At 34.1% G+C, this 27,368-nt stretch overlaps 1 protein-coding gene across 7 annotated transcripts in view; it reads left to right on the forward strand.

The window, feature by feature from the left end:
* LOC128207965 (protein Smaug homolog 1-like) overlaps positions 1-24,815 on the forward strand; it is a 49,247-nt gene extending 24,432 nt beyond the window's left edge. For all 7 annotated transcript variants that reach the window (XM_052911198.1, XM_052911196.1, XM_052911199.1 and 4 more), the window contains exons 6-13: positions 8,021-8,130; positions 10,215-10,301; positions 11,698-11,887; positions 12,685-12,773; positions 13,939-14,048; positions 14,725-14,947; positions 16,118-16,295; positions 17,085-24,815. In XM_052911198.1, coding sequence (XP_052767158.1) covers positions 8,021-8,130; positions 10,215-10,301; positions 11,698-11,887; positions 12,685-12,773; positions 13,939-14,048; positions 14,725-14,947; positions 16,118-16,295; positions 17,085-17,113 — 1,016 coding nt within the window. In that variant the 3' untranslated portion in view covers positions 17,114-24,815. The remainder of the gene's footprint in view (positions 1-8,020; positions 8,131-10,214; positions 10,302-11,697; positions 11,888-12,684; positions 12,774-13,938; positions 14,049-14,724; positions 14,948-16,117; positions 16,296-17,084) is intronic.
* The last annotated feature ends 2,553 nt before the right edge of the window (positions 24,816-27,368 follow it).

Consider the following 27,368-nt stretch of genomic DNA (forward strand, 5'->3'; position numbering starts at 1 on the left):
AAACTGACTGATAGTTAATTGTTGGAACTTTGGTTAGAAGAACATCATGAGTGTGAATTTAATGCCCACTATAGGATACCGCACAGTCACATACACCTATAAACAAAATAGAGTGCATAGAGTACTTGGTTCGTATTGGCCTGTTTAAAACGATAAACATAATAATAGTTCTGACCTTTACTTTTAAGCACTTAGTTAACCTTGTTGCACTCAGAACACTTCAAGCTGGTGTCATGTGTTTGACCTTGTTTGACCATTCACAGTTTACACAAACTTCTTTTCATTGGTTTGGATTTAACATACCAGAAAAAAACCAAATGCCCTGCATTTATTAGTTTCTGTCCATTATTTTAGTCACACTTTATGTAAAATAGGCCGTTGCCACTTGTTTATGACTCTGTAGTGTTGCTGGTTTGAAATGAAGTTTCTTTGCAATTGGAACTTCCTGGCAAAAGTACCGCAGATGTTTTCATTGAAAAATTGAGGACATAAAAGTAAAACAGACTGAATGTCACATCTGGGCAGAATATTATATTCTTCATTATATCTGATGCATTTACAGTACGCCAGACTAAAACAGCTTTACTCCATTTAGTTTTTTGCTAATTATGTAAATGTCCGATTCAACGTGCATGCCTTAATAGATGTGCTGGGGGGGTTTTTTTTGGTCTATTTTCTGATTCTGTGACATGAACAATGATAACCTTCATTCGTAACTGAAAAAAAAATACAATTTAAAGAATTGATAAGACCAGTGGATGAAATTAACACAAGTCCGCAAGCCCTGCGCTTATGTCTTCGGGGCTTGCTTAAATTCCGAATTTTACATAGCTGCATGGGCTTGTTAAAAAATTTGATTTCAAGCAATAGTATAAGAATTTTGGCTTGTTCATCCAAAAGCCTAATTTCAATGACTGTAAGGCACTTGTGGACCATAGAGAATATCTTGCATTTATGATTTTTCAATGAAATTTAAACAATTTTTTGCGAGAAATCTTGAAAATCGATTACTAGAATTATCGCTGCTGATCATTTTAAAGTTTTCTAAAAGGGGGGAAATGGTTATTATTGTGTGCACAGGGTTCTCAAAAAAAAGCATGTGCGATTAATAGGACAATTTTGGTCGATTGTAGCAAAGATTATATTTTTCCGCCTCTCCCTAAACTACAACTTTTAAATGCAATGTCTTTACCTAATTTGAAGGACAGAAACGAGCTTTTTTCAATACCAAAAAATGAAATTTGATATATGCTCTGAATTGTAGTAGAAAAACAAAAACACATTAAAAGTGTGGAAGTTTTATCACTGTGTTTAATGGCCTATCACAGTAACCATATATTGAGATTATTGGGTTGGCACCTCCTAGAGTTAGTCTCAGGACATCATTTATTTACAACATCTGTAAAGCAAGTGACATAATTAATGCTATGTCTGGTCAATATACCTTAGGTTATTTGCTTTAAGCATGTATGATGCATTAGTAAGGTCTTAATACAATCTGAGTTTATGGTGCCAGTCTCTGAAAGGTTGGGTTTGGACAATGTTTTTTGGTCGTTGTTTGAAGTCCTGTTAATACAGCAAAGCAAGTCGCAAATGCTTAACATGTATTATTGATATATTGTGAATTAAGGAATTAATAATTTGATTTAATATGTTTAAAATTGTAATCATATATAACAAATAAAACAATAGGTAAAAAATCAGAAAATCAGATTTTTTCTTATCATTGGTTGAATTAAAACTTGAGGGTTTTTGCCGGGTAGGGTTGGGTTGCCCTAACTAAACATGGATTTTAAAAATGAAAAAAACAAAACACCAAATTTGTATTTTGTCATTAATAGGGTTTATTAAGCGAGTTATTTAGAAGCTTGATAGTCTTGAAGTCTTATAATAGAGGCATTTGAGAGGCATTTCTAGCTTAACACTCAAAAAGTAACAATGTACTTTTTGCCTTCAAAACAATAAGTTGGCACTGAAATGTGGTAAATTTTCAAGTCAAAAGTCCAAAAGAATACTGCCCTACATCTTAGATTTTCTCTGTATTGATACAAGTTTCCATGTGAAATAATTTTACACGAGGGACATGTGAATTGCATTGTCTGGAAACTCCGTGCAGTTACTAAAAAACGTGAGCTCCGAGGGAGCAGTGTGCAATGTATTAGAATGGTTTCCAACATGTCCATGTTTCTGACTTCCATTTCCAAAACTGTGTTTGATGTACAGGGGATTCTTATAGTTAGGAGACCCATTAAAGACAGGCGCTGAAAGCAAGGCAGGAATGAATCTTTAATTTATTGTGTTGCCTGCTTAATATGGCAGACACCCAGACATCTGGGATCATCCACATTGTCACACTTTTTTTTTTTTTTGATTTCTTAATGGAGACTTTCTTCTCCAATCTTAACGTAACTTTGCAGCAAATGATTATTGCCATAATGTCTTGATGAGTTTCATTACCAGTCTGGCACTCTATAGAGTTATGGCCCTTAAATATTTGTCAAAATTGTACCAATTGACTTTTATTGTTTAGCGCTGCTGACAGGCGACATATGGCAGCTTTCTAATTTTTATCAGTTCACCTTGTACAATGTGTAATAATTCATAACTTTCACGTGCTTTGAATGGAATGCATGGTTTAATGGAAAAAAACCCATAGAAAACTGCAAATTTTAATCTTTAAGACAGTTGCAAACTAGGCCACCTCATGTCTGTTAATTTCAAATTGATCTACTTATCACTTTACTCAATCGTCAGTTCATGTTTGCTGCCAGTTTATTAGTCCCCATGAGATTATGAAATCAATCCAAAGCTTTGTTAATTCATGGATGAAAAAAATGGAGTCATTAAAAAAACATTGACCCAACGCTTTCATAATCAGAAGGTCATTTTGAAAATCCCATTTCAAATGACCAATGTCTGCAGTGTACTTGGTCAACTATGACGTAATTTAGTATCAGATTACCGAGGGTTTATAAACAGTTTTGTAATAATCCTCTTCTGCAGAATAAAACCAATCATGAAAAAGACAAAAGGCAGAATTGAATAGCTCTATGATGGTTTTAATCTGAAATGATTCCTGTTCAATAGATCAATAGTTTGTCATTCTATTACGCTAAGCATTATACACAGGCAAAGGAGAAATAACAATTACTGGTTCAGCTTACCTACAAAGTTGAATTAATTAAGTCGACGTTTGTATCATATATTGAAGAGTCTATTACAGATTGCAAGATTTTTTTTCTTGATTCTTTTATTTCTCTGAGCTTGTTTTGTAAATGTTTCTGGCCTATCTGCCTTTTTACGCTTTATATTGGCAACCAGATAGCTTACATTAGTGTAAATTTGTAGATAAACATTGTATATCTCGCTCAACAAGTCTATCTACTTAAGACGAAAAGTGTCTTAAATTTCACGTTAATTGTAATGTTTGTGGCTTAACTATGCTCTAATTGGTCTTCAGATCTTAAATTCACAAGACTGAGTCACTTTTTGCAGTTCTTTGATAAACATCAACAAAAATATCACAAACTGATTTTTCTTTAACATATAAACAGGATTTATTCCTGTTATAAATAACACTCACTTTAAATTCTGAAGTAGCTATTCAATGACAATTGTATTCTTTTGATAGGCGGGAAGATTAACGTGAAGTGGTTAAGATGTCTTCCCTACATTATTTTTTAGCGTTAAATGCTGGTAAAATCCCTGCCAAATGTCCCTGCAACCCAGGGACCCTAGATAAGGCCAATTCCTTGCTATATTTGGCGCGAACACAACACCAACGCATTCACCCGGCACTGGGGGGCCACCTGGAAAGTAAAAACATGGCCCATTTCCCCGGCTATTCAGGTTATACCCCCGGACCTGGGAGGGCCATGGTTACAATTGACTGGTGCATAAGAAGGTTTTAAGAACTCACTATTTCTCAGTGGTCAAAATAAGCGCAAGCCCTGCACTGGTAAATTGTCTTCTGGGCTTGCTCAATTTCTGAATTTTATATAGCAGGGCTTGATGCCAAGCTGTAGTATATGAATTCGGGCTTTGTCATCCAAAAGTCTAATTTCAATGATTGATTTCTAAGTCGGAGTCTTTGGGCCCAATTTTTTTAACTTCAAATGAGTTTGTGACACAGTCTCTGAAAGTTTGTTTTTTATATATACATGTACTAAAATTGAGTTCACATATACTTGTAAATCTGCTATTTGTTACAATTAAACTGCAAATATTATGATAAGTACTTAAGTAGAGGCCTTTGTACAATAAAATAAAGAATTGCACTTTCAAGTAGTGAGACTCAAAAACTCAGACACGGAATTTTGTAAATATGAACCAAGAATGGTGTGTGGACATCTCATGAGTGAGGCTTGAAAACATCAGCTGTATTTAATAGCTGAAATGCATAAATATTAAATTACTGGTGAGTCCTAAAATATTTACAGTGATCAACTGTTGTCTCATATAAATGTAGAAATATTGTGTTTTCTGCTCCTTTCTATCAAAATTTAAACATGGTATGCCATTATTTTTTTTACGCTTATTCATCCTTTTCTGTAAATTCAAACAATTGTAGTCATTGTGGTACATCTTACGTGGGAGTAAGAGTGCATCTTTAAGCTGTTTTGGCATTAGTGGATGTTCACAACTGTATTTGTTTGTGGTTTATTTTGGCCTGGTAATGCCTTCATCATCATCACATTGTTTCTAATATGTTACTGTGCATTCCTGTTGTCGAAATAGGAGAGAAATATTCCTGGAGAAAAGGGCCAATGGAAAAATGTTGTGGGCTTGTTTAATGTGCACATATAGAAACCACTCAAAAATGATAATTATTAATACTGTGTGTCTTTATGGATTTGAATACATTTGGTATAGGGTATCTAAGGGTATATTTATGGGGCAAAAACAACAAAACTTATTTTTACTCTTTTTTTTTTGTTCTTCTTTTCTGTAGCCATTTTTTTCATTGCGCTCCGGTTTATATCATTCATGTTGCCTGCTTCCATATGAAGTACATTAGGATACCTAGTACCAACATAATAATAATATATATTGTGGTTCAAATATTGATTTCATTTTTGTCATAATGCCAGAAAGGTCTGAAGGCTGATTTAGGACTTACCAGCTGTAACATTCCTCATACAAATTGTTCGGTTGAGATAATCAACATATATTTATTTTGTGTGGCCTAAATGCACACCCACAAACGGCTGTTGGAAACAGTAACATTCCTCCCTGCCGTCTTCTACCATGATTTATTATACCGCTGCATGAAAAACATGCTCACCACATACCGCCAGCCATTTCTATTTACAATGTTTGGTGGGACATGATGTACTTATAAATGACCTTGGTGAAAAAGAGATGTCAGAATGCGGTGATATTCCTCTGGTTTTTCGAAAACCAGAATCTGAAAAAAATACCATTTTGTTACAGGTAAAGTATATTTTTAGGAAGACTCATTAGTTGTCAAAGTAACTAATCGATCAGCTCTTGTGTAATTATTTTCACTTGCAAAACAACAAGAAATATCTTGATAAATAACATCTGTCCTATATGCTCTTTTATCATATATATACATCATAAATTTGCAAACACAAAATATATCTGGGCTGTTATTCATAAAACATCTCAAGTCATTTCTTAGCTTAAATCAAATTTCCTAAACTTTTAATAGTCAAATAAAGAAAGTGATTTTAACTAACTATATATTTTGAAAAAAAAAATCAATGATAATAAAATTTCAGATACAGTCGAAACTCGTTATGTCGACTTTGTCGGGACCTAGGGAAAAAAGTCGACATAACGAACGTTCAACACATCCGAATTACAAAAAAAATATCACCAAACCCAACACATCTGAGTTCAATTTATGTCCGATGTCTGACTTCTGCAATTGAACGATCTTGTTACATATTACCGTCGTGATAACAGCAAAAGTATTTTTGAAAAATAAAGTAAAAAAATGATTTATTTGTGTCAAATTTATTTGATTCAATTCAATTAATTGGTTTAAAAAAAGTTTGCTTTCTACATGCAGTGAAGAGAAATTTCTTCGTCACGTAACTTTCATTGTTGTCGAATTTTCCCATGATATCACCGGCGTCCTCGTGCGTTTCAATAAATGTCTCTTGTACAATAAAATGTCTCTTTAATCAAAAACATAAACAAACAACTTTAGTTATTCACAATTATTAAATAACCTCCAATTATGACAGTTTGTTATTTTGACACACACACTAGTTTAGCGACATGCCACAAGTCATGAATATTTTCGCACCAAGCTCGATCTATAGTTCGACATAAGGAACAAGGAAAACGTGTGAAATTAGACCACAGGGTCTGAAATAGGAGGTCGACATAGCGAAAAATCGAGATAGAAAAATCGACACAAGAAGATTTATTTTATATAGAATAAGAAGGAATAAATTCGGGACCGGAGAAAAAAGTCGACACAACCGCAAAGTCGAAATACCCAACGTCAACATAGCAAGTCTGGACTGTACTAGTATTATGGAGTTATGATATCATTATTTATCATTACTTACTTAACAAATGACTTAAGTTAGGAAATGACTTAAGATGTTTTATGAATACTGCCCCAGGGCTTCTAAAGTTTGGGTTAACCTTGAGATCAGGATTGAGAGAGTTTCACTTCAGGATACTGTACAGTTAAAAAGATTTTTGTAGTGATGGGAGGTTCCAGTTTGACTATCGGTAATCGGATCCACTCAAGTAGCTGACTATCTAAAGTACAATCGATTAATACCTTAATTGTAGTTTTATTCTTGTACAATAACTGGTAATCCTTAACTATGCTTACCGTATTTTCTCGACTATAAGGCGATTCGCTTATAAGACGGCCCCCTAACTTTGCCCATGAAATCTGGTGCTTTTTGTTTCGACTCGCTTATAAGACGGGGTCAATTTTTAAGCAAATCTGAAATGCTAAAATTCTCCCTAATGTGTAAAAATGTTCAAGCTCAACGGACAATTAACGACTTTCGCGGTAACTGTTTTTGTTTTACTCAAAGAAAATGGTGGTCAACTGTGAGCTCTCTATTTGGAGGTAGGTTAAAAATGAGTACATAATTAAGTTTGCAGGACAGGTCGTTACTTATCGAAATTGTAATAATTAATCATTAGCAACATATGTTTGTTTTAGTTTATTTTTTTATTGAAGACACCAATGAAGTTCTTCGGCAAAATAAATGGCTTCAATAACATAACTGCGAAAAGCCGAGGCATGAATAGGTGTTTGTTTAGCAATAATGCTTCAGGCAATATTGTCCCTTGATTGGCGACGAACATAAAGGATTCATATTCGCATTGTCATTTGTTTGCTTAATCAAATTGACAGTTAGGTACCTACATCATATTAAGATTCCAATTTATTGATTTGATATATCTGTCAAACTAATTATACTGACACGTGCCATGAGAAAAAATGCAGATATAACGGTACACTGTGTGACGTCAGAGCACGCGCGGTGAAGAGATTAGATTTCGTGTTGTTGTTTACTTAATTGCCACATACTTATTATCAGCAGACGATATACTGGATAGACGAATACCCTATGTAAAATTTTACTGATTTTGACTTGAATCTTTTTTTAATATTTTATCGACTCGCTTATAAGACGGGTCCCCTACTTTGGGGGTAAAAATCGGGACCCAATTTCCCCGTCTTATATTCGAGAAAATACGGTATGTTATGTGTATGTTTGAAGTTATCAAGTGTTGCTGTTGTTGCTTGAGGCCATATTGTTAACGATAACAACTGAACACGTATAATATCGATTATGACAAAATACTATCGATTGTCGCTGATTTCAGGCCCGACCAATCAATTTTTCGATTTTAATTACAAGAACATTCTCACATAAAGCCTAATGAAATAAAATAGAAAAAATAAAAAGCCTACCTACCTTACCTGTTTTTGAAAAGGATTTAACCCTAACCAAACCAATTAATGTTTTTGTTCTTTAACCTTTATTTTAAGCTTTTATTGTTGTCTTTTCAGACGTGCCAGTATGGTTGAAGTCCCTTCGTCTTCACAAGTATGCGTACCTGTTCCAGCAGTTGACGTACGAGGACATGATGAAGATTGACGAGGCCTGGCTCGAGCAACAGGTACCTGACCAAAGTTTTTTTATTTGCTAAGTTTAGAGAGGGACTATCCCCCTACTCGATCATAATAATACTTTATCCCCAAAAGTTAAAAAAAATATCCAATTGCATAAGTCATAGAGAAGTTCTTCCACTTAATATATTTAAGCTAGTTTGTTTTTATTTTAATGTTTTGTTTTGGGAATATTGTTCATTGGATAAATTTTAACCAATCAAATATTTTGGTTAACCAATCATTTAAGCTGCACTCTCACAGATTGACTGTTTTGACAACTTTTTCAATTTTTGTTTTGGAATGAGTCAGTTTTTGCATAAATGCTTAGGAACCAGTGATAAATGACTGCTGACAAAAGATCAAATCACAATTGTTCATATTTTTGCTCCAAAATTGATGTTTAATGGAATAAAGTTTTACTAAAGCTTCAAGAAAAATGAATATATCAAGAGTTTTCCAAACAATTGAAATCTATGATTTTGTGAGTTATATTATATGACTGCATTGAAGGCTTTGGTGCCAAAATCAGCTGATTCTGAGAAAATGATTAAAGGAAAGTCAAAACTGTCAATCTGTGAGAGTGCACTTTATAGCAGCTTTATACAATTGCCTTTTATCCCCCTTAAAAACCTTCTAAAACCGTAAGCTTGATTTTATTTTCCATTCATAAAACACAGTTGCATGTTATGACTGGAATAAAATCATTCACTGTTGCATAACATTGCTTTTTATATGTTATTATTCTGTAGTTGCTACAGCACTATCCCCTCTACTTAACCCATATAACGTCGCACAGGAGAAGGAGAATATTGGATATGTCTCCCCTACATTCATTGATTCCAGTCTGTGAAGCGTGTGCTGATACAGATCAGATTGTTTTGGCGACTGCTCCTAAAAGTTTTTGGCCCATCCTCTTAAGCGATTGGAGGAAATATTATCTTTGAAAGGAATACATTTCCAGAGCTTGGCAGAAGTAAATTCTTCTCCTTTTATGTCGAATTACGTCTGTCTTGTGTTGAGCCCTCCATTTCAAGCAGTAAATAGGTTTGTCTGCCTGTGAAAGCAATTAATTTTGTTCATGTTAATTTTTTATGGAAATCTTGAAAGTGGGATATTAAAACCCCACAGAAAGGGGAAAAAAAATCACAATTAAATATTTAGATGGTTATACAATTTGCTGACTTGAATTGAAATGCAAAATAAAAAAGTTGTGTAAAAAAGAGGTGCATCTCTCAATTTAGAAGTGTACCACTTTCTTTTTAAGAGGTGAACTAGGTGCATGGTCTTAACATGGAGGTGCAATTTTCTTATAAAAATTTTTAAATAGAGGTGCACATCTGAATTCAGGAGACTTAGTAGTGCTCTATTTCTACTCTACTGTGGACGTTTAGCGGCTTTGACCCGAAGGGTACACCATAATTATGTTCACACCCCATGTTCAACCTGATGTAGGTTGTTGAATTAAAACTCATCATGTTAGTCTTTTATTCATATATCTGATCAATTTGGAGTGGAATTCACCCCCATTGCAGTGCAAGATCCCAAGTATGAAAATGATATTGCCAGATATATATTTTGCATTATTTTTTTTCGGAAAAAAAATGAGTTATATTACCCAAAAAGAAATGGGACTCTCAAAGAGTTATGGTATGATGAACCATTTGGTGTATTCTTTCAGAAACAAGCAAAATTATTACATTCTGTTATCTTTTCTGTCTATATCTAATGTATTCTTCTTCATTGCTAGGCCAAATTGAATTTCCTGAGTTGAATCTTTAAAGGCCTTGGGCGCCATTCACAAGACTGGTGAAAAACACTGCATTACAGGGATTGTTATACAAATAGATTACAACATTATTCTAATCATGCTATATTGCACACAGTGTTGCCTGAATGTTGCTTTTTGTCATGGGGAAAACTAAAGTACTAGAAAGAAATCGACTTCTCTCGATTGATTACCTCTGGGAATAGTACTGTTTTATTCTTGTGTCTGTTTAAAAAATGATATCCATAGAAGTTGCAGCACATTATAGAACACATATAGGAATTAAATGAACTTGTATATTAATAGCTACTATTTCTTGTCTTCCAGAGCGTAACGAAGGGTGCTCGCAACAAGATCGTAATCAGTATTAAACGGCTGAATGAGAGGCAGGATGTCTTACGGAACCTGGAACGGGTAAGAGATTTTTCACACATTTTTCATGGCCCATGGCCAAGTTGTATTAAGAGTAACTGTCCTTGAACATGTTTTTCACTCTTTGGCTGTATTAGAGCTTTTGGAGCAAATGTCCTCTATAGTTTTAGACATATCCCTCTGATCCACATTATCACCAAGATGGTTTGTAATGTACTGTAGTCTGCTCCACTGGACAAAACTCCGCTCATTCAGTGTGCCAAAAACTGCGTAAAGTAGGTCAATTAGTTCCACTCGTTTAAAATTTTGGTAAGCATTTTGACACTTTTTTTCAGAAAAATATCTTACACCCCAAATTATTGAAACATTGGTGTCAATGTATTATCTCTGTAGAAGCAGTCATCGAAATTAGACTTTTGGATCAACAAGCCCAAATTATTATACTATTGCTTGGCATCAAATTTTTGAACAAGCCCTGCTATATAAAATTCAGAATTTGAGCAAGCCCGTAAGACATTTTACCAGTGCAGGGCTTTCGGGCTTGTGCTAATTTCTACCACTGTAGAAGGAGATGATTGTTTCTCCAACATACTTTTTGTTATCACCCAGTGTATCAAAATGGCAGGGCAAAACACATTATTCAATGGCCACCATGTGGTGTGATGGAAGTACATTGTTTGTATCTAGCTTTGATATAATGATAAAACTCCCACACCACTATATTTCTACATGTCACTGTAATCAATACAATATGATGATAACAGCAATTTTTCAATGCTAGAAAGGCATTGATGGATGACCTAATTGTCTAGCTTGGGGTGGGGAGTAGAGAAAATATTCAGAATTGTTTATGTGACCAGTTTTCTGAGGGGACATTTTGATTGATAATGTTGTTTTCAATACATCCAACACATTGTACTGGTAGGAATCATACATTCCTGCTTCAAGTTATAGAAGCGTTTACCTTTCAGCATTAAATTTGTTCTATTAGAGTTATGATTGTGTTTTATCACTCTGACTCACTGATATTAAATTTGATATTAAACTAAAAATCAGCAAATATTTGCTATATCTTCCATTAGGACATGGAATTCAACAAATATCCTCTATATCTTCCATAAGGACATGAAAATCAACAATTGTGCTCTATATCTTTCATTAGGACATATAATTTAACAAATGTCCTCTATATCTTACATTAGGACATGACATTTAACAAATGACCTTTATTCTTCCATTAGGACATGCAATTCAACAATTCAACAATTGTTCACTTTATATATTCCATTAGGACATGGAAATTCAACAAACATGCACCCTCTGTATATTCCATTAGGACCTGGGAATTCAACAAATGTTCAAGGAAATTCAACAAACGTCCTTTGTGTATTCCATTAGGACATGAAATTCAACAAATGTCCTATATATATTCTATTAGGACATCAGTGAAGGAGGCTCCATTAAATTGTGCGTCCAGGAGATGAAGGCAATTCTGAACTCTCCAGTGAAAGCCTTTCACAAGCCTGAGCCCGAGAGCCCATTAAATTCTCCGGGCGCTGGCGGCGACGCTGACAACACCATCGAGGAAGGGAACATACCTGGGCAGCTGACGCGTCTCATGACAAAGGGTGGGTTAAGCACGTTTTTTGTAAAAAATATTATTTATGATCATTTTTTTCTAAGTGTGTTTTGCAAGACTACAGTCTAAATATAGATCTTTATTTGTTGTCTCTTGAAAATAGGTCATTTGAGTGTGTTCTTTGTAAAAGTGTTATTTAATGACCATGTAGTTTTAGCTTGTCGCATGATAAAAAGGGGTGGGGGTAAGCATTATAACCATGTTTATTAAGCTCAGTAACTGAGCTTAATGTTGCTAACTTATAGAATGGCCCAATAACAGACTAGGCATGTTTTGCAAGAACATGAAGTCTAAATTAAGATCATAAGATACTGTCAAGAATCCAAATTCATTATCATGTTGTCATGAAGGTGGATGGAGCATGTACTTTGTATTAGTGATAATTTATAGAAATTTATTCCCAGCTCAGTTTACCGCTAGCTGGCCACTTGAAGAATAGCTGTTTAGTTTGTTTTGAGGATATAAACCTAAATTTGTTTTTCTGAAAATTGATTCAAAAGGCTTTGAGAAAATGACCTGCTTAAAGTTATCACAAAGTTTCTAGCATTAGCGTTTAACAAACAAGACATGTTTTGCAAAAACATCAATCTAAATTGAGGTAATAAAACACATGTTGGCCAGCCCCTCTGATGACGAAGGTTTAAACATGTTAATTTAAATATGATGTTGCTAGCATTGACACTAGACATAATGTCTTTGCAAGAACATGAAATCTTGGCTAGCATTGAGGATGGACTAAAAGTTATTGTAAGAACATGAATTCTAAATTTAGATGCGTTATTTCAGTGTACTCCCAGCTGATGTTGACCAGTCCGTATGATGACGAGGGATTGAACATGTACCTTCAACTCATAGACAAGTGCATTAACCACGAGGTCAGTTGACAACAAATTTTATTTATTTATTTTTATTTTATTTTTGACCAATTTTAGTTTATCTGATAGTTTTTGGAATCCAGTTGAAAGCTTATGGAATTACTCTTTGTGCAAAAACTAGTATCTGTGTCCATTTTGAGAGGCAATGAGGGAGTTTCTCTCATGGGGATGAAACTCGCCGCACCCTTGTGTGAGAGGCGGATACCTTTACCTCTAGACCACTCTCACCTTTAGTGAAATATATATAAATAAATGTTTTCATATTAAACATAAAATGCATACATGCACTATTTTATGGCCGATCTGTTGTTTCGTAGAAAACATAAGTTTTAGTGGTTATAGACTTAGTGGCATAGGGTCATGTGCAAAAAAATTCACCCCAACCATAAACAACAGTTATTTAAGATAAAACTTGGTAATACAAAATACAATGCCTTTCGCCATATTACAAGCAAGGCTTAAGTGATGCCCCAAGACAATTGAGATGAAACATATGACCATCAGCATCCATTTACAGAACTCATGTTCATTATTTTGGAAATAATCTCCAAATTAGTTTCTCCTTATAATACAACATTTTGTTCTACATCACAAGGTCACTGAAATGTGATGAAATAACTTAAGATATTATTAGCGTTATTTCATGATAACATTAACTTCCATCGGAATAAATCAACGGATGTACGACATTAATGTGATACATTATGTCATGATAGCGGAAATATCGGCACCAGATCATTAGAGGTCAACACAGTTTTCACTTCTGTTTCACAGCTGAAATAAAAACCCTTTGTGATATGAATGGTATATTCACAAATAACAGATGCTTTTGATGGAGAAAATGATGGAAATTTGTATGGCTATTATTCATCGCTAAGGTTAGTTGAACACAATGCTTTGAAAGTATTGCTATAGTTGGCATTGCAGAAAGGAGATTTGTGTCAAAGAGATAAATGTCCAAAAAGTGTAACAAAATAAAATATAGTGGATTTTTTTATTGATTCCATTTTGCTTAAACAGCAGAATTCTTTAGCGATAAAAAGGGACTGAAAAATATACTGACTACCCTATCCCTCCATTTTTCAATTAAAATTTACTTCAATTTTACTGTATATTTTGGTTTAAATTTTGTTTCACTTTAATATTTATTTTTTTTTATTTTCAGGCCTTTTCCCAGAAGCAAAAGCGACTACTGGACACATTTAAACAACAGGCCCGGAAAATCTGGCAGCCGGCGCCAGTTAAATATGGATATGACAAGAAACCAAGGCCAAAGTATGCTGGATTTAGTTTAGTTTTTGTTTTTAAACAAAGATTGGAAAACTTATATTATTATCTTGTGAGCTCTGTCATCAGTTTTTTAAAGAGGGACATTATGTCGAATTGGTTGGCATCAGTGGTGTTGTGTAAGAACCATAACAGATATCTTGATTTATTTAAGGATTGATTACATTTTTTCTTGTGTTTATGCTGTATGAACGCAATTGGGCAAGCGAGCAAATTTGAAGAAGAGCGCTAGCTCTTGGTCATTTGCTCGCTTGCACTTCTGCCCTAGCTCTCTTGGTCATTTGCTCGCATGCCCTACTGCATTTATACAGCAAAATGCAAGATAATATGTGATCATTCCTTATATTTATATTTACAAAAAATATTCATTGCTGCAATTAAAAATTAGCAGTTTCTTCTGCAATTGAGTATTTGATCTTAAAGAAATGTAAACGACAACATACGTTTGTATTAAAGAATAGCTAATTTTTGTGACGTATATCATTGGTTAAATGACAACGCGCTTATCCAAGGGATGCAATATTGAAGTAAACAATGACATCATAACTCCCTGCATGTTATACAATATGAATGTGATGTTTTATCTACACAAAGGACTTGGTAAATGTAAATATTACAAAAGAACCCTCCATGTGGATATGCTTCACAATGATCTCATTTTCAGTTGGGGCAACACCTTTCCAATGCAAAATTCCTACAGCACCCGCCCGATCTCCCGCCAGGGCGTTAAGCCCCCTGTTACACAGCAGCACAGTCTAGGGACCCAGTGGAGTTTTGGGGCTCGACGCTCGGTGATCGGAGGAGGCATGGTGAACCCCGCCCACTTGCAGCTACAGAGAAATAATTCTCACAATACTGCTGTCTTCTCAAGGCCAGGGGTTATGGAGGTATGAACAATGATTGATGGAGATATAGTGGGCAAATTATATTGTAAATATACCCCCACATAAAGTTTCAAGGGGGGTAGCAGTCATCGGAATCAGACTTTTGAAGTAACAGGCCTGATTTCTCATACTTTTGTTTTGGCATCAAATATTTTAACAAGCCCTGTTATATAAATTCAGCATTTGGGCAAGCCCGAAAGACATTTAACCAGTCCTGGGCTTGTGTTAATTTCAACCACTGGAGTATTTTGGAGTCACCATACAGTTCTCATTTCGTCAGTTTATGTGTTACAAAAATGTTTGTGAAGCGAATTACTTAATAGTTTCAGACTTATTGTTCTTAAAATATTATCATGAAGTAAACTAGTGCTGTACACATCCTCTTTTGTGGTGGCCTATTTTACTTATGGCCCTTTTACTGATTTTAAAGCTGCCCTTTCACAGATTGAACCTTTCACAACTTTTTTAGTGTCTTGAAACAAGCTTTTTTTTTGCGCAAATGCATAGAAACCAGTTATAAAAGACTGCTGACAAAAAATTAGATCGCAGATTTTTATGTTTGAGTTAAAAAAATTGATGTTTTATGCATTTTTCTTAAACCGTTAGTAACGGTTTAAGCCATGAAACATTAATTTTCGAACGGAAATATAAGACTCTGTGATCTGATCTTTTGTCAGAAATCTTTTATCATTGGTTTGCAGATATTTACGCAAAAATTTGATCTTTCCAAGACAAAAAAAAAGAAAAAAAGATGTATTTCTGTGAGAGTGCAGCTTTAAGGCTTTATTTTAGATTCTGTAGATATATTTTTTGCTGCATACAACTGTATGCTATTTGGAAATTCACTAGTGTTTGTTTTCTGAGGTAAACCAGCATTAAAGATTGAATTCAGGTAGTAAAATGTATATGTTAATCTCACCCTTAAAACTTACTACTTATAAGTAGTAGTTTTAGCATTCATATTAGTTACTAGAAATAAACAAAATGGGTAAAAAGTGCAAGCTTTTCTTTATTTCAGATTTAAATAAAGATGCACAGTTAACTCAGATGAATAAGTAGGGGGCGTTGACACTATGATGATTTCTGATGGAATGAACATGTATATACCTATGCCGGACGACAGCAGGAATAATGCACAACCTCCATGCTTCATTTTAACCTCTCTTGTTTTAGCCACAAGGGCCAATGAAGCAGCCCATCACGCGGACTCAGTCCGCTCCTCTACGATCACAGGGTTTCCCGTACACGGGAATGTCCATCAACGATACGCCCACAGCTACGGACACTGAGATTAATGCTCGGCTTGACTCACTGTGTCGGAGCGTTACCGAGTGTGCTCTTAGTGGATCAGGTATAGTCATGAAGTGTTTCACCTATGTATAATGTTGTTTCTTCCCAATGAAAGGACTACAGAGTGATTTCTATCAGATTATAAGGGTGTAACTAATAAACTTATTGTGATCCACATGTATAAACACTTATTAAAATACAACCTACATGTTAAGTTAGTGTAATTGCAGATAGGCAATCATCAAGTACTAGACATAATCATTAAGAATTTCACCTTTCGTGAGTGTTTAAAAGTCCACCTACTGCCACTCGTCCCATATAAAATCCCTGCGTCAGATTTTGCGCTGTCAATGTATCAGCCAACGAGGTGGTATTCTAATTCAGTTACTTGACCTGAGGTAATTTCTTAATGGTTAAGAAGGACTTGTTCGCTACACTCACTCCACCAATTTGTATTCATGAAGAATTTTCTATTAACTATGCCATTTTATGCAACAAATGTTGCTATTGAAGTATGCTTTTATAGGGGAAAAAAATGTTTCACTTATCTGTTTTCCTTATAGACTGCATTGTTGTCAGCTGTGGCATGGAAAAATTGAGTCTTAGCCAAAAGTCAAGAAATATTCCAAATAACCAAATGAAACTTGGTGCACATGTTACCAGAGACAATTCACACATGTATAGCATAGCCCATAACTCTGTCTTCAATAATTGTTAATTGTTGATTTCTGCTCCCTTATCAATTTAAAAAAAAGAACAGATGAGCACTGGCATTTGGCCCGGAACTATCAAATGATTTTTTGTCATTTGCACATATTTTTTATTCTTGTATTTCATCATCTATTTTCAGATGGTAACGAGCGGGGCTCAGCCTACTGATCTACTGCGAAGCTAGAAAACTGCCACACTTCAAGTGCTTTATTGTACAGATTCCGGTCCTATTTCACCTGAACCTGTACAGATTCCAATCTTATTACAACTGTACAGACTCCGATCTTATTTCACCTGTTCATAGTGTTTGTGTTGAAATCCTGCTGTGTTTTCCATTTTTATACTCTTAAAATTTGAAGTTTATGGGACATCTTAGTTCTTGTTCTAAAGCTTGTTAACTCTCGTCAATGAGTTGGACCCAAGTTCTTGTGATGAAGTACATGAATATATGTTTAATGTGTGTGAAATGTTTTGTACCAATCAAGGGGCATTACTGGCCCAAACATCACAAAATGGCTTAAGTCAAATCTCAACTCACTGCAACATAACATTAAAAGTTATTGAAACTACTATATTTTTTTAAACTATATGTTTTACACTATATAAAAGGGCATTCTCTAATAGAAAATGTTGATTAAAAAACTTTGGTCAAGATTCCAAAGAAAAATTATTCTACTGCAAAAAATGTAATTGAGTACAACTCGGCTTTTCGATTTAAGTTTTATCTTTAGAAAAGTATAAAATCATTTGAATCATGCTATGGGATTATGCGGTATGATGAGCTGAGATATGACTTAAGTATTTTTGTATGATGGTTTGGCCCTGTAAGCTTTTCTTTTTCTTAAAGTAAAATGGATATGACCTAGTTTAGTTATGATTTGCAGTAAAAAAAAAAAAGATGTCCACTCATATTGTACCATTTACGGTAAAAATAATACTTTTAGGTAATAGTTTGTTAAAGAATTGTGTTAAGTGCCTTTGTCAGATATTGGGCTGAGGTTCAGAATATTGTTAAAGTAAACAATGCTGTTAAAGTCATCCTTGTGAACATTCAAATCGGCACTGCTCTGGAAGTTTAATGGTTACACTTGAGATCTGCTGTATTATAACATACATGATTTCCGACCGTTTTTTTTATTTGAGCTGTACTTTTAAAAAATATTTAAATATGTGAGCACATAATCCAGTATTTTTAAGTGAACAACAATGTCCTTAATCGCGTCGTTAACTTTAACAAAGTTCTAAGCAATCAGCCCTCTGTTTCATAAACTTAGGAGTGACATGTATTTATTATTTTTTGACATCAAAGCAAGATGTCTAAGTGTGGAATCTATAACTGTCACTTCCAATAAACTATTGTTTTCAAAATTAGGCATTTTTTTCAGTTTAGAATTTTAGTGAGCTTAAATATTGCCAATGTAACTACAAGTATTTGCAATTTGGTGCTTAGTCTTTTTTTATAGCCCATTTTATTCATGAAATCACCCAAAGATTAAAATCATTTTAATCATATTCCTGTAGTTTTTTTCATCTAATATTTCTTTGTAATTATAAAAGCTTCCTCTCACTTCATTATGTTCAAAAAATCATGATTATTTTAAATGTGTTGAGATCTGTGTGATCATGTGTTTTTAAATGCATGCAAACAAACTGGTCGATTCATCATTGTATTGTGTAAAGTTTGAAATCATGAAGCAACTTATTGATTGTTCAATAACCACAATTTCTTATATTTAACAATCTACAATTTGTTGAATAATTTATTATAATAATAATAATAATGCTAACTTTTTTAAAAGAACACGAAAGCATCACATTTTATACAAACATTGCAGACGTCTTATTTCCAAGTTGGCCTTCTGAACATTAGGCGATTTTTTTTATGGGGAGTTTTTGTACTCAGACTTTTAATAGACCGTAAAAGATAATTATCTGCTGGAAGAGGAAGTAATAATATAAAAAAATCAAAAAAATCTGTGTTATTGATTTGTGCCAGTTAACTTGACAATTCCATCGCATTTGAAGTGAAAGGTGTTTGAATTTTTATGTCAGTTGGAAAACACTTATTATTCTGTAATTCAATACCAACAAGTTGAAGTTCAGTTCTAAAAATTTAAAAATGTTACTGAAAAATAATAATATCAAAAGATGCTTTTTGTACCAAATATTCTCACCTCAATTTCTTCAGAAATCTTATGCATGTTTTTTTAAAAAAGTACCTTATTTCATTTTGCAAATTAAATTGCTTAAACTTGATTCTTCCAAAAAGAATTTCATTTGATTATCTTAAAGAAGAAAATCCAATAAGTCTTGAGTTTTTTTTAAAGGATAAACATAACTCAAATTACTGCAACACAAATATAGATTTCAAAGCTTGATAAAAAATGTTTGAGAAATTGGGCACTGCAATTTAAAAACAAAAAGCTTATAAATTGCCTGTTATATTATTTGACTTTATTCCATTTAATTTATGTGCAAGTCACATTTCATTTCTACACACCTTTATCCATCCATAGAAACTTGAATAAATTGAGATTAGTTTTTCTAGGGTATTTGCAAGTATTTACTTCATTTCATTAAATACAGTTAAAACCCTTCGACTCGATATCGTTTGGCTCGATTTCCTCGTTGGCTCGAACTGGATGTAAAGGATTGATTTTTTTCTGACTGTTTTGTAAGCATTACTGCTGGGCTCGATATATTTGGGGCTTAAAATATTTTGGTCGGTCCTTGGGATATCGAGTCATCAGGTTTCTACTGTAGACATACGCTCACACATTTTATTCCTGTATAGATTCATATAGAATTAAAAACTCAAAATGTTGAAAACATTAAAGAACAATGCAAGCAAATTTATAGTCAGACAGTTGAATAGGCCAGTTAGATACAATACAAATGTATATTCTCATAAATGTTTTTGTTGTATTTTGTGTGCCTTTTATGCAAGAAAATTAACGAGGCACGACCTTTATACATGTTAAGTGTCTTTGCATTTGAACTATGTTCATGATGCCCTTCTGTGTTGTGGTTTGACCTAACTTTATAAAATCTTAAACTAAAAAAATTGGCCCGAGGCCCAAATTTCTCGAAGTCTCTAAGCGCAATAGATTAAAGATTATCATATTTCATTTAGCCAATTACAATTATTACTGAATTTTATAACCCAAAACCAAATCAATCATGATTATCTTTATGGGGAAAAATCCTGTATATTAATTTAGTCTCAAAACTCTATAAAGGGAGGTAAGAATACATTTCATATCAAAACAAAAAATATGTGTATTGTCAGCTTGTTGTGTAAAATATAAAATATAAGGGCCTTACTTAATATGGTTGGAGGAATTGGGTCCAGATTTATTTGTGTTTGTTAAATGGCTCAAGTATTTAAACTTGCTCTACCTACCTTGTGGGATAACTTCTGTAATTTTGTATACAGATAAGTTAATGTTTTCTCTTTTTAAGTGTGTTTTTTAGTATTAAGTCATTTGATAAGATTGCAGCTTAAAAAATGTTTCTTCCAAAAATTGAAAATGATTTTTTTGTTGAACGAGTGCATTTGTAGATCAGTATTTATGTAGTTTTCACTAATGGAGTATTGAACTCGAGGGGTTTTGTATGTTTGGAGTCATTTATGTGCCATACGCATAATGTTTTCCCAATTATCTTAGTTTTTTTCCGCGTACAACCAGACTTCTATCGCACCCTATGATCATGTTTATGTTACAAACCTTAATTGATGCCAAAGTATGGCAGAGTTCATGTTTAACTCTGATTATATAATTATATAATTGTTTGCTTTTCTTATATTTGATGCTAAAATCATTGAAGGATGTTGACAGGCCTTCTGTGTTTAGAAATTGTCACAATTAAATATTGTTTTATCTAAAATACCTAAAGTTATCCAATACACAAATATGTAAATTTTGGATGCCGGGCAGCTACATCTTGTTTTTGAATCATTTCAAAGGGCTTTATGAGAAAATATGGAATAAAAAGGTAAAATTTTACTGGAAAACTATTACAATTTTTTTTTTAGCCCAGACAGATTAATACAAAAGAGGAAATTCCTGTCTGATCTCTGTTCAAATAAAGAATAAAAATAAAAATCTTCAGAATTAGAAAAATATATTTTAGGAAACATTTTCAAAAGGGGTCTTATCCCGATTCAGGCATGAATCCCTTATACTCAAACAGACCTCTGGCCATTTTTCATGCTTGACAATTATCCGCTGTAAGAGATGCTGTAACATGTATGCATTTCCTTAGTTAAGAAAAATGTATATAAGATATATATATAAAATACAAGCTGCAGGTACAGTTATAACTATGTTAAAGGCTTCAAAGCTTCAAAGCTTTTTATGTATATATGTTCTGTTACTGTTAGTGCTTAAACCATTTGAATTGATGTAAAATGTCTTTATTATCGACATGAAAGATACATGTATGTAATTCTCTTTCGAATATGCGTCAGGTATATTTATTCGACTTTTTCTGAAGATCAGTTGTCATGATTTTTAATACATGTATGTTTCATTTGACAGTGTGTGTGTTTTTTTATTTAATTTATTTGTAATTTAAAATATTTCAAAGACTGTTGATGGTAGAGGTTTTTTTTGGTTTTATTTTTAGTAACAATAATTGCACTTTGACTACTAAGATATGATTGGCTTAATATTTGTATAAATATAGATACCTGAGAAATTTTAACAAGGTCAGAGTGCAAGTATAAATAAGCTTAAACGTACTTAACTGAATTGTACCAACTTGAATATAGCAACGTTATAAAACAAAGAATTTGGTACAAATAAATGAAAAAAACTTTGCCATAAAATCAATACCGGTAGCTTGATTTCATACATAAATATGAAACTGCTTGATTTTAAAATGAATACGAAATTAGATTGAAAATTATTAATCCTGAGAAAGAAAAAATATTAAAAATCATGGCTTATAACCAGTGATTATTTTTGGTGCAATTTACCGCCTTGTGAAAAAATGTCCATTTTTCCCAAAATTTGATATTTTTTTCCAATTTGATTAAAGTAGATTACCGGGGTACGTTAATGAATAACAAAAAGCAATGAATTTTTTGAAATATAAACAAAATCTTGACAATACTACTCTTTCACAGCATAATGTATGCATAAAAAAGTTAGAATATGACTTTTTGTATAGTTACCATTATATTAGCTATTTCGGTTTGGCCTGATTTTGTATTTTTCCCAAAGTCAACTTTTTTTCCCAATTTGCAAGGCACAGGCGGTAAAAATAATTCCCCAAAAAATCACTGATAACTGATCTATCTGGAATTGACTTCCAAACAATTTTGGTGTTGTAATAATGATCCTCCGAGAGGCTTATTTATTTATTATACTTTTATATTATTATTTGTATTTATATATTATTTTTTCATTTGGTTCAATTATATTACTGGTTGTTACTTCATTACCGTGTATTGATTTTTTCACTGATTTTCATATTTTTTTGAAGTTAACATTTAAAATGTTGGCCTCCTTGAAGTTTTTTGCGAGAATAAAATGTCTTCTTTGATTATGAACAAATTTTCCCTGGTTTGTTTTGAGCATTTAGGCTTTTTTGTCTGTTTCATACAATGGAGTGACTTTGACTTTCAAAATAAGATTGTTTGAAATTAAAATTCTTAAGTTGAAGATGCAGAAAAATGAAAATTGTCATTTAATAAATTTTTTATGACATAAATAGTTTTTAAGATTTTTTTTACCGGAATATTTTCTTTGAAGATTTAAATGTGACAAGTACAATTATCTTTTTCTTAATTCTTCTTGGTTGGTAAAGAAATTGCCAGTCCAATCATGTTTGTTTTGCATGATTTCAATATGGACATTGAATGTTTCAAAGAAAGAAGTCAAGCAGTTATCTATCAGTGTTAAATTACCATTTTGACTTCTTATATTGTCAAAATAGGGCTGGAATTTTTAAAACATGTTAAGCTGTTTCCCAACTTAAGTAATTATTTTGAAGGGTTTTATTTTTCAATCAGTATATACAAAAATTTCTAACATAAGGAAGTTTACTTTAAGATAAGTCAAATAAAAAAAAAGTATTCCAGAATTGATCAAGATTGATATTATACAATTATTTTATCATACGACCAGTAAGATACTATAAGGAAAATGACTTGTTAGGAGATCACTTGAGATGTTATATGAATTTCACAGCCCAGAGTTCATGGGTGCATGAGCCGTCTCTCATTTTAATGATCATGTATTTATACCAGTTATTTCCTCCCATCATAATATGCTTGTGAATGTTTTGAGAATGGATTTTTCTGTTGTACAGAACAAACTCCACAGCTGGGTAGAGCGCTCGCTGCATTGAATGATGATATATGCATGTTACTGTAGGTCTGCAACGGGCAGAGTATTATACAAGTATATGTTATCGGATTTTTCCGTTGAGATTGTACTGTTGTACAATATTGCTGAGTTTAAGTCTCATTTCATATGTCAGATGTGGTCGAAAGGGTTCAAGTTGTCAGAATGCTTTAAAGAGCTGAGGTGTAAGTTATTTGGCATAGAATTGAAAGTGAAAATGTAATTGTAAGGAAAAAGAAACATTTACGTAAGTAAGTCTCTAACAAATGAAGCGTTCAAATTATTCAAAACCTTTTTCGAACAGATTAGATTTTTGATTTACATGTACAAGTAAATTTGGGTTCAAAAGCAGTTGAAAATGCCGCAATGATGTCTCATTGTGAATATACTTGTTCTTATATAAAATGAATGGCTTGGAAGCAATAAAATTGCTTTTCGAAACGTTTTGTTCACACACAAGGGCATAGTATGTATTCAAAATCCAATCACATTCTAAGATCGTAACAAATCAATCAAACTATGCTGGTCAATGCGATTTTACACTTTATGCAAACAGTGTTTGTTAATATTCCATACTATTGAATAGTTAAATTTATATTTTAAACCTTCAAGGGTCCCAAGTTTTCACCTTGGAAAAAGTTTTTAACTTAATTGTTAGCGCTTTTTTCTTTTGTTAAGAATGTTTTAAAAGTGTATAAATATTCATTCCATTCAGTAAATTATAATAAGTCAAATTGGTTGTTGACAAAAAAGTGTTAGAATTTCTTACAATTCATTAAGTTGTACAGGGCTATTTTGATAATTCTCAAGTTTGAAGTTTTAAAGTTACATGTTACCGTACTTTGTTGTTCGCTGTTTAAAGTTTAAATTGACGTTAATGTTTAAATTTCTAAGTAAAAACATGAAAAGGAGTTGTTTGATAAAAAACGTTATAAAGTTATCATAAGTTTTATAGTTAAATGTAGTTTAATGTTTTCATGTTGACATGTTCTTTAGATTTCCAATGTTTATACGTAAAATTATTTAGAATTTTTGTTCACAGTTGCTAGAAATTCCACTGTTGTCCGAAATGGACTTATGTTACCATACACCAAGTTATTGTTCACAAAAAATAACCATGAAACCGGGAGTAAGCTTTGTGAGAATCACAGAGAAATTAACATTTTGTTAATGATTAACTGACTGATCGAGTCAGAGTAATTAACATTTTGTTAATGATTAACTGACTGATTAAGAGTTTTTAACATTTTGTTAATAATTAACAGACTGATCGAGTAATAATAATTAACATTTTGTTATTAGTTAGGAAAGTTTGTCTTTTTTTGCTGGGATGATTTCTCACAAAGCTTATTTATTTATAATTTTGAGTATGATGTATTTATGTACGATCAAATTTAGATAATTGGACACGCTGGACAGTGTAGGTCATCAAACTGAAATGCTCTCAGATTGTCATTCAAACATTGTTTGTGGGAAATGTTCCTTTTTTTCAAGAAAAATAAAATATTTCAAGTTTGCTCATGTTTTATTATTTATTTTTGCACAAGTACATCCCATATCATGATATGTTCTTGAGACTTTGAAATCAAGGCTAACTCTGGGTGTGCCGAGGTGTCCTTAAGACTTTGGATGTGCCTAGGTGTCCTTTGAAAGGATGTCCAAAAGACTGGATGTGCCTAGGTGTCCTTAAGACTTTGGATGTGCCTAGGTGTCCTTAAGACTTTGGATGTGCCTAGGTGTCCTTTGAAAGGATGTCCAAAAGACTGGATGTGCCTAGGTGTCCTTAAGACTTTGGATGTGCCTAGGTGTCCTTAAGACTTTGGATGTGCCTAGGTGTCCTTAAGACTTTGGATGTGCCTAGGTGTCCTTAAGACTTTGGATGTGCCTAGGTGTCCTTTGAAAGGATGTCCAAAAGACTGGATGTGCCTAGGTGTCCTTGAGACTTTGGATGTGCCTAGGTGTCCTTTGAAAGTATGTCCATAAGACTGGATGTGCCTAGGTGTCCTTAAGACTTTGGATGTGCCTAGGTGTCCTTAAGACTTTGGATGTGCCTAGGTGTCCTTAAGACTTTGGATGTGCCTAGGTGTCCTTAAGACTTTGGATGTGCCTAGGTGTCCTTTGAAAGGATGTCCAAAAGACTGGATGTGCCTAGGTGTCCTTGAGACTTTGGATGTGCCTAGGTGTCCTTTGAAAGTATGTCCATAAGACTGGATGTGCCCAGGTGTCCTTGAGACTTTGAATGTGCCTAGGTGTCCTTTGAAAGGATGTCCATAAGACTGGATGTGCCTAGGTGTCCTTGAGACTTTGGATGTGCCTAGTGTCCTTTGAAAGGATGTCCATAAGACTGGATGTGCCCAGGTGTCCTTGAGACTTTGGATGTGCCTAGGTGTCCTTTGAAAGGATGTCCACAAGACTGGATGTGCCTAGGTGTCCTTGAGACTTTGGATGTGCCTAGTGTCCTTTGAAAGGATGTCCATAAGACTTAATGCGCCCAGGTGTCCTTGAGACTTTGGATGTGCCTAGGTGTCCTTTGAAAGGATGTCCATAAGACTGGATGTGCCTAGGTGTCCTTGAGACTTTGGATGTGCCCAGGTGTCCTTAGAAAGAATGTCCACAAGACTGGATGTGCCTAGGTGTCCTTGAGACTTTGGATGTGCCTAGGTGTCCTTTGAAAGGATGTCCATAAGACTGGATGTATCTAGGTGTCCTTGAGACTTTGGATGTGCCCAGGTGTCGTTTGAAAGGGTGTTCACAAGACTGGATGTGCCTAGGTGTCCTTGAGACTTTGGATGTGCCTAGGTGTCCTTTGAAAGGATGTCCACAAGACTGGATGTGCCTAGGTGTCCTTGAGACTTTGGATGTGCCTAGTGTCCTTTGAAAGGATGTCCACAACACTGGATGTGCCTAGGTGTCCTTGAGACTTTGGATGTGCCTAGTGTCCTTTGAAAGGATGTCCACAAGACTGGATGTGCCTAGGTGTCCTTGAGACTTTGGATGTGCCTAGTGTCCTTTGAAAGGATGTCCACAACACTGGATGTGCCTAGGTGTCCTTGAGACTTTGGATGTGTCTAGTGTCCTTTGAAAGGATGTCCATAAGACTGGATGTGTCTAGGTGTCCTTGAGACTTTGGATGTGCCTAGTGTCCTTTGAAAGGATGTCCACAACACTGGATGTGCCTAGGTGTCCTTGAGACTTTGGATGTGTCTAGTGTTCTTTGAAAGGATGTCCATAAGACTGGATGTGCCTAGGTGTCATTAAGACTTTGGATGTGCCTAGTGTCCTTTGAAAGGATGTCCACAAGACTTAATATGCCTAGGTGTCATTAAGACTTTGGATGTGCCTAGGTGTCCTTGAGACTTTGGATGTGCCTAGGTGTCCTTTGAAAGGATGTCCACAAGACTGGATGTGTCTAGGTGTCCTTGAGACTTTGGATGTGCCTAGGTGTCCTTGAGACTTTGGATGTGCCTAGGTGTCCTTTGAAAGGATGTCCACAAGACTGGATGTGTCTAGGTGTCCTTGAGACTTTGGATGTGCCTAGGTGTCCTTCGATAGAATGTCCAAAAGACTGGATGTGCCTAGGTGTCCTTAAGACTTTGGATGTGCCTAGTGTCGTTTGAAAGGATGTCCACAAGACTGGATATGCCTAGGTGTCATTAAGACTTTGGATGTGCCTAGGTGTCCTTGAGACTTTGGATGTGCCTAGGTGTCCTTGAGACTTTGGATGTGCGTAGGCGTCCTTGAGAGTTTGGATGTGCGTAGGCGTCCTTGAGAGTTTGGATGTTCCTAGGCTCATTGATAGGATACTTTCATTGTTATAAAGTTCATATTGTGCAACTTTGACCTTGTGTGGCCTTGATCTTTGAGATAAGAGCCCAGTTTATGTGTGTCACAGTCCTTACCAGATTGATGTACAATTCTGCTAAGTTTGATTAAAGTCCCATTCATAATAACAATGGCTGGGACACGAAATTTTAGTATGAAGTCATCACTGTACAACAATGAGATAGAGCATAGATTGCATGCGTGAGACATCCTTTCCCATAGTGCTCTTCAATCTAGGGAAGATTAAT

Source organism: Mya arenaria, chromosome 11, assembly GCF_026914265.1.
Source record: "Mya arenaria isolate MELC-2E11 chromosome 11, ASM2691426v1".
Lineage (NCBI taxonomy): Eukaryota > Metazoa > Mollusca > Bivalvia > Myida > Myidae > Mya > Mya arenaria.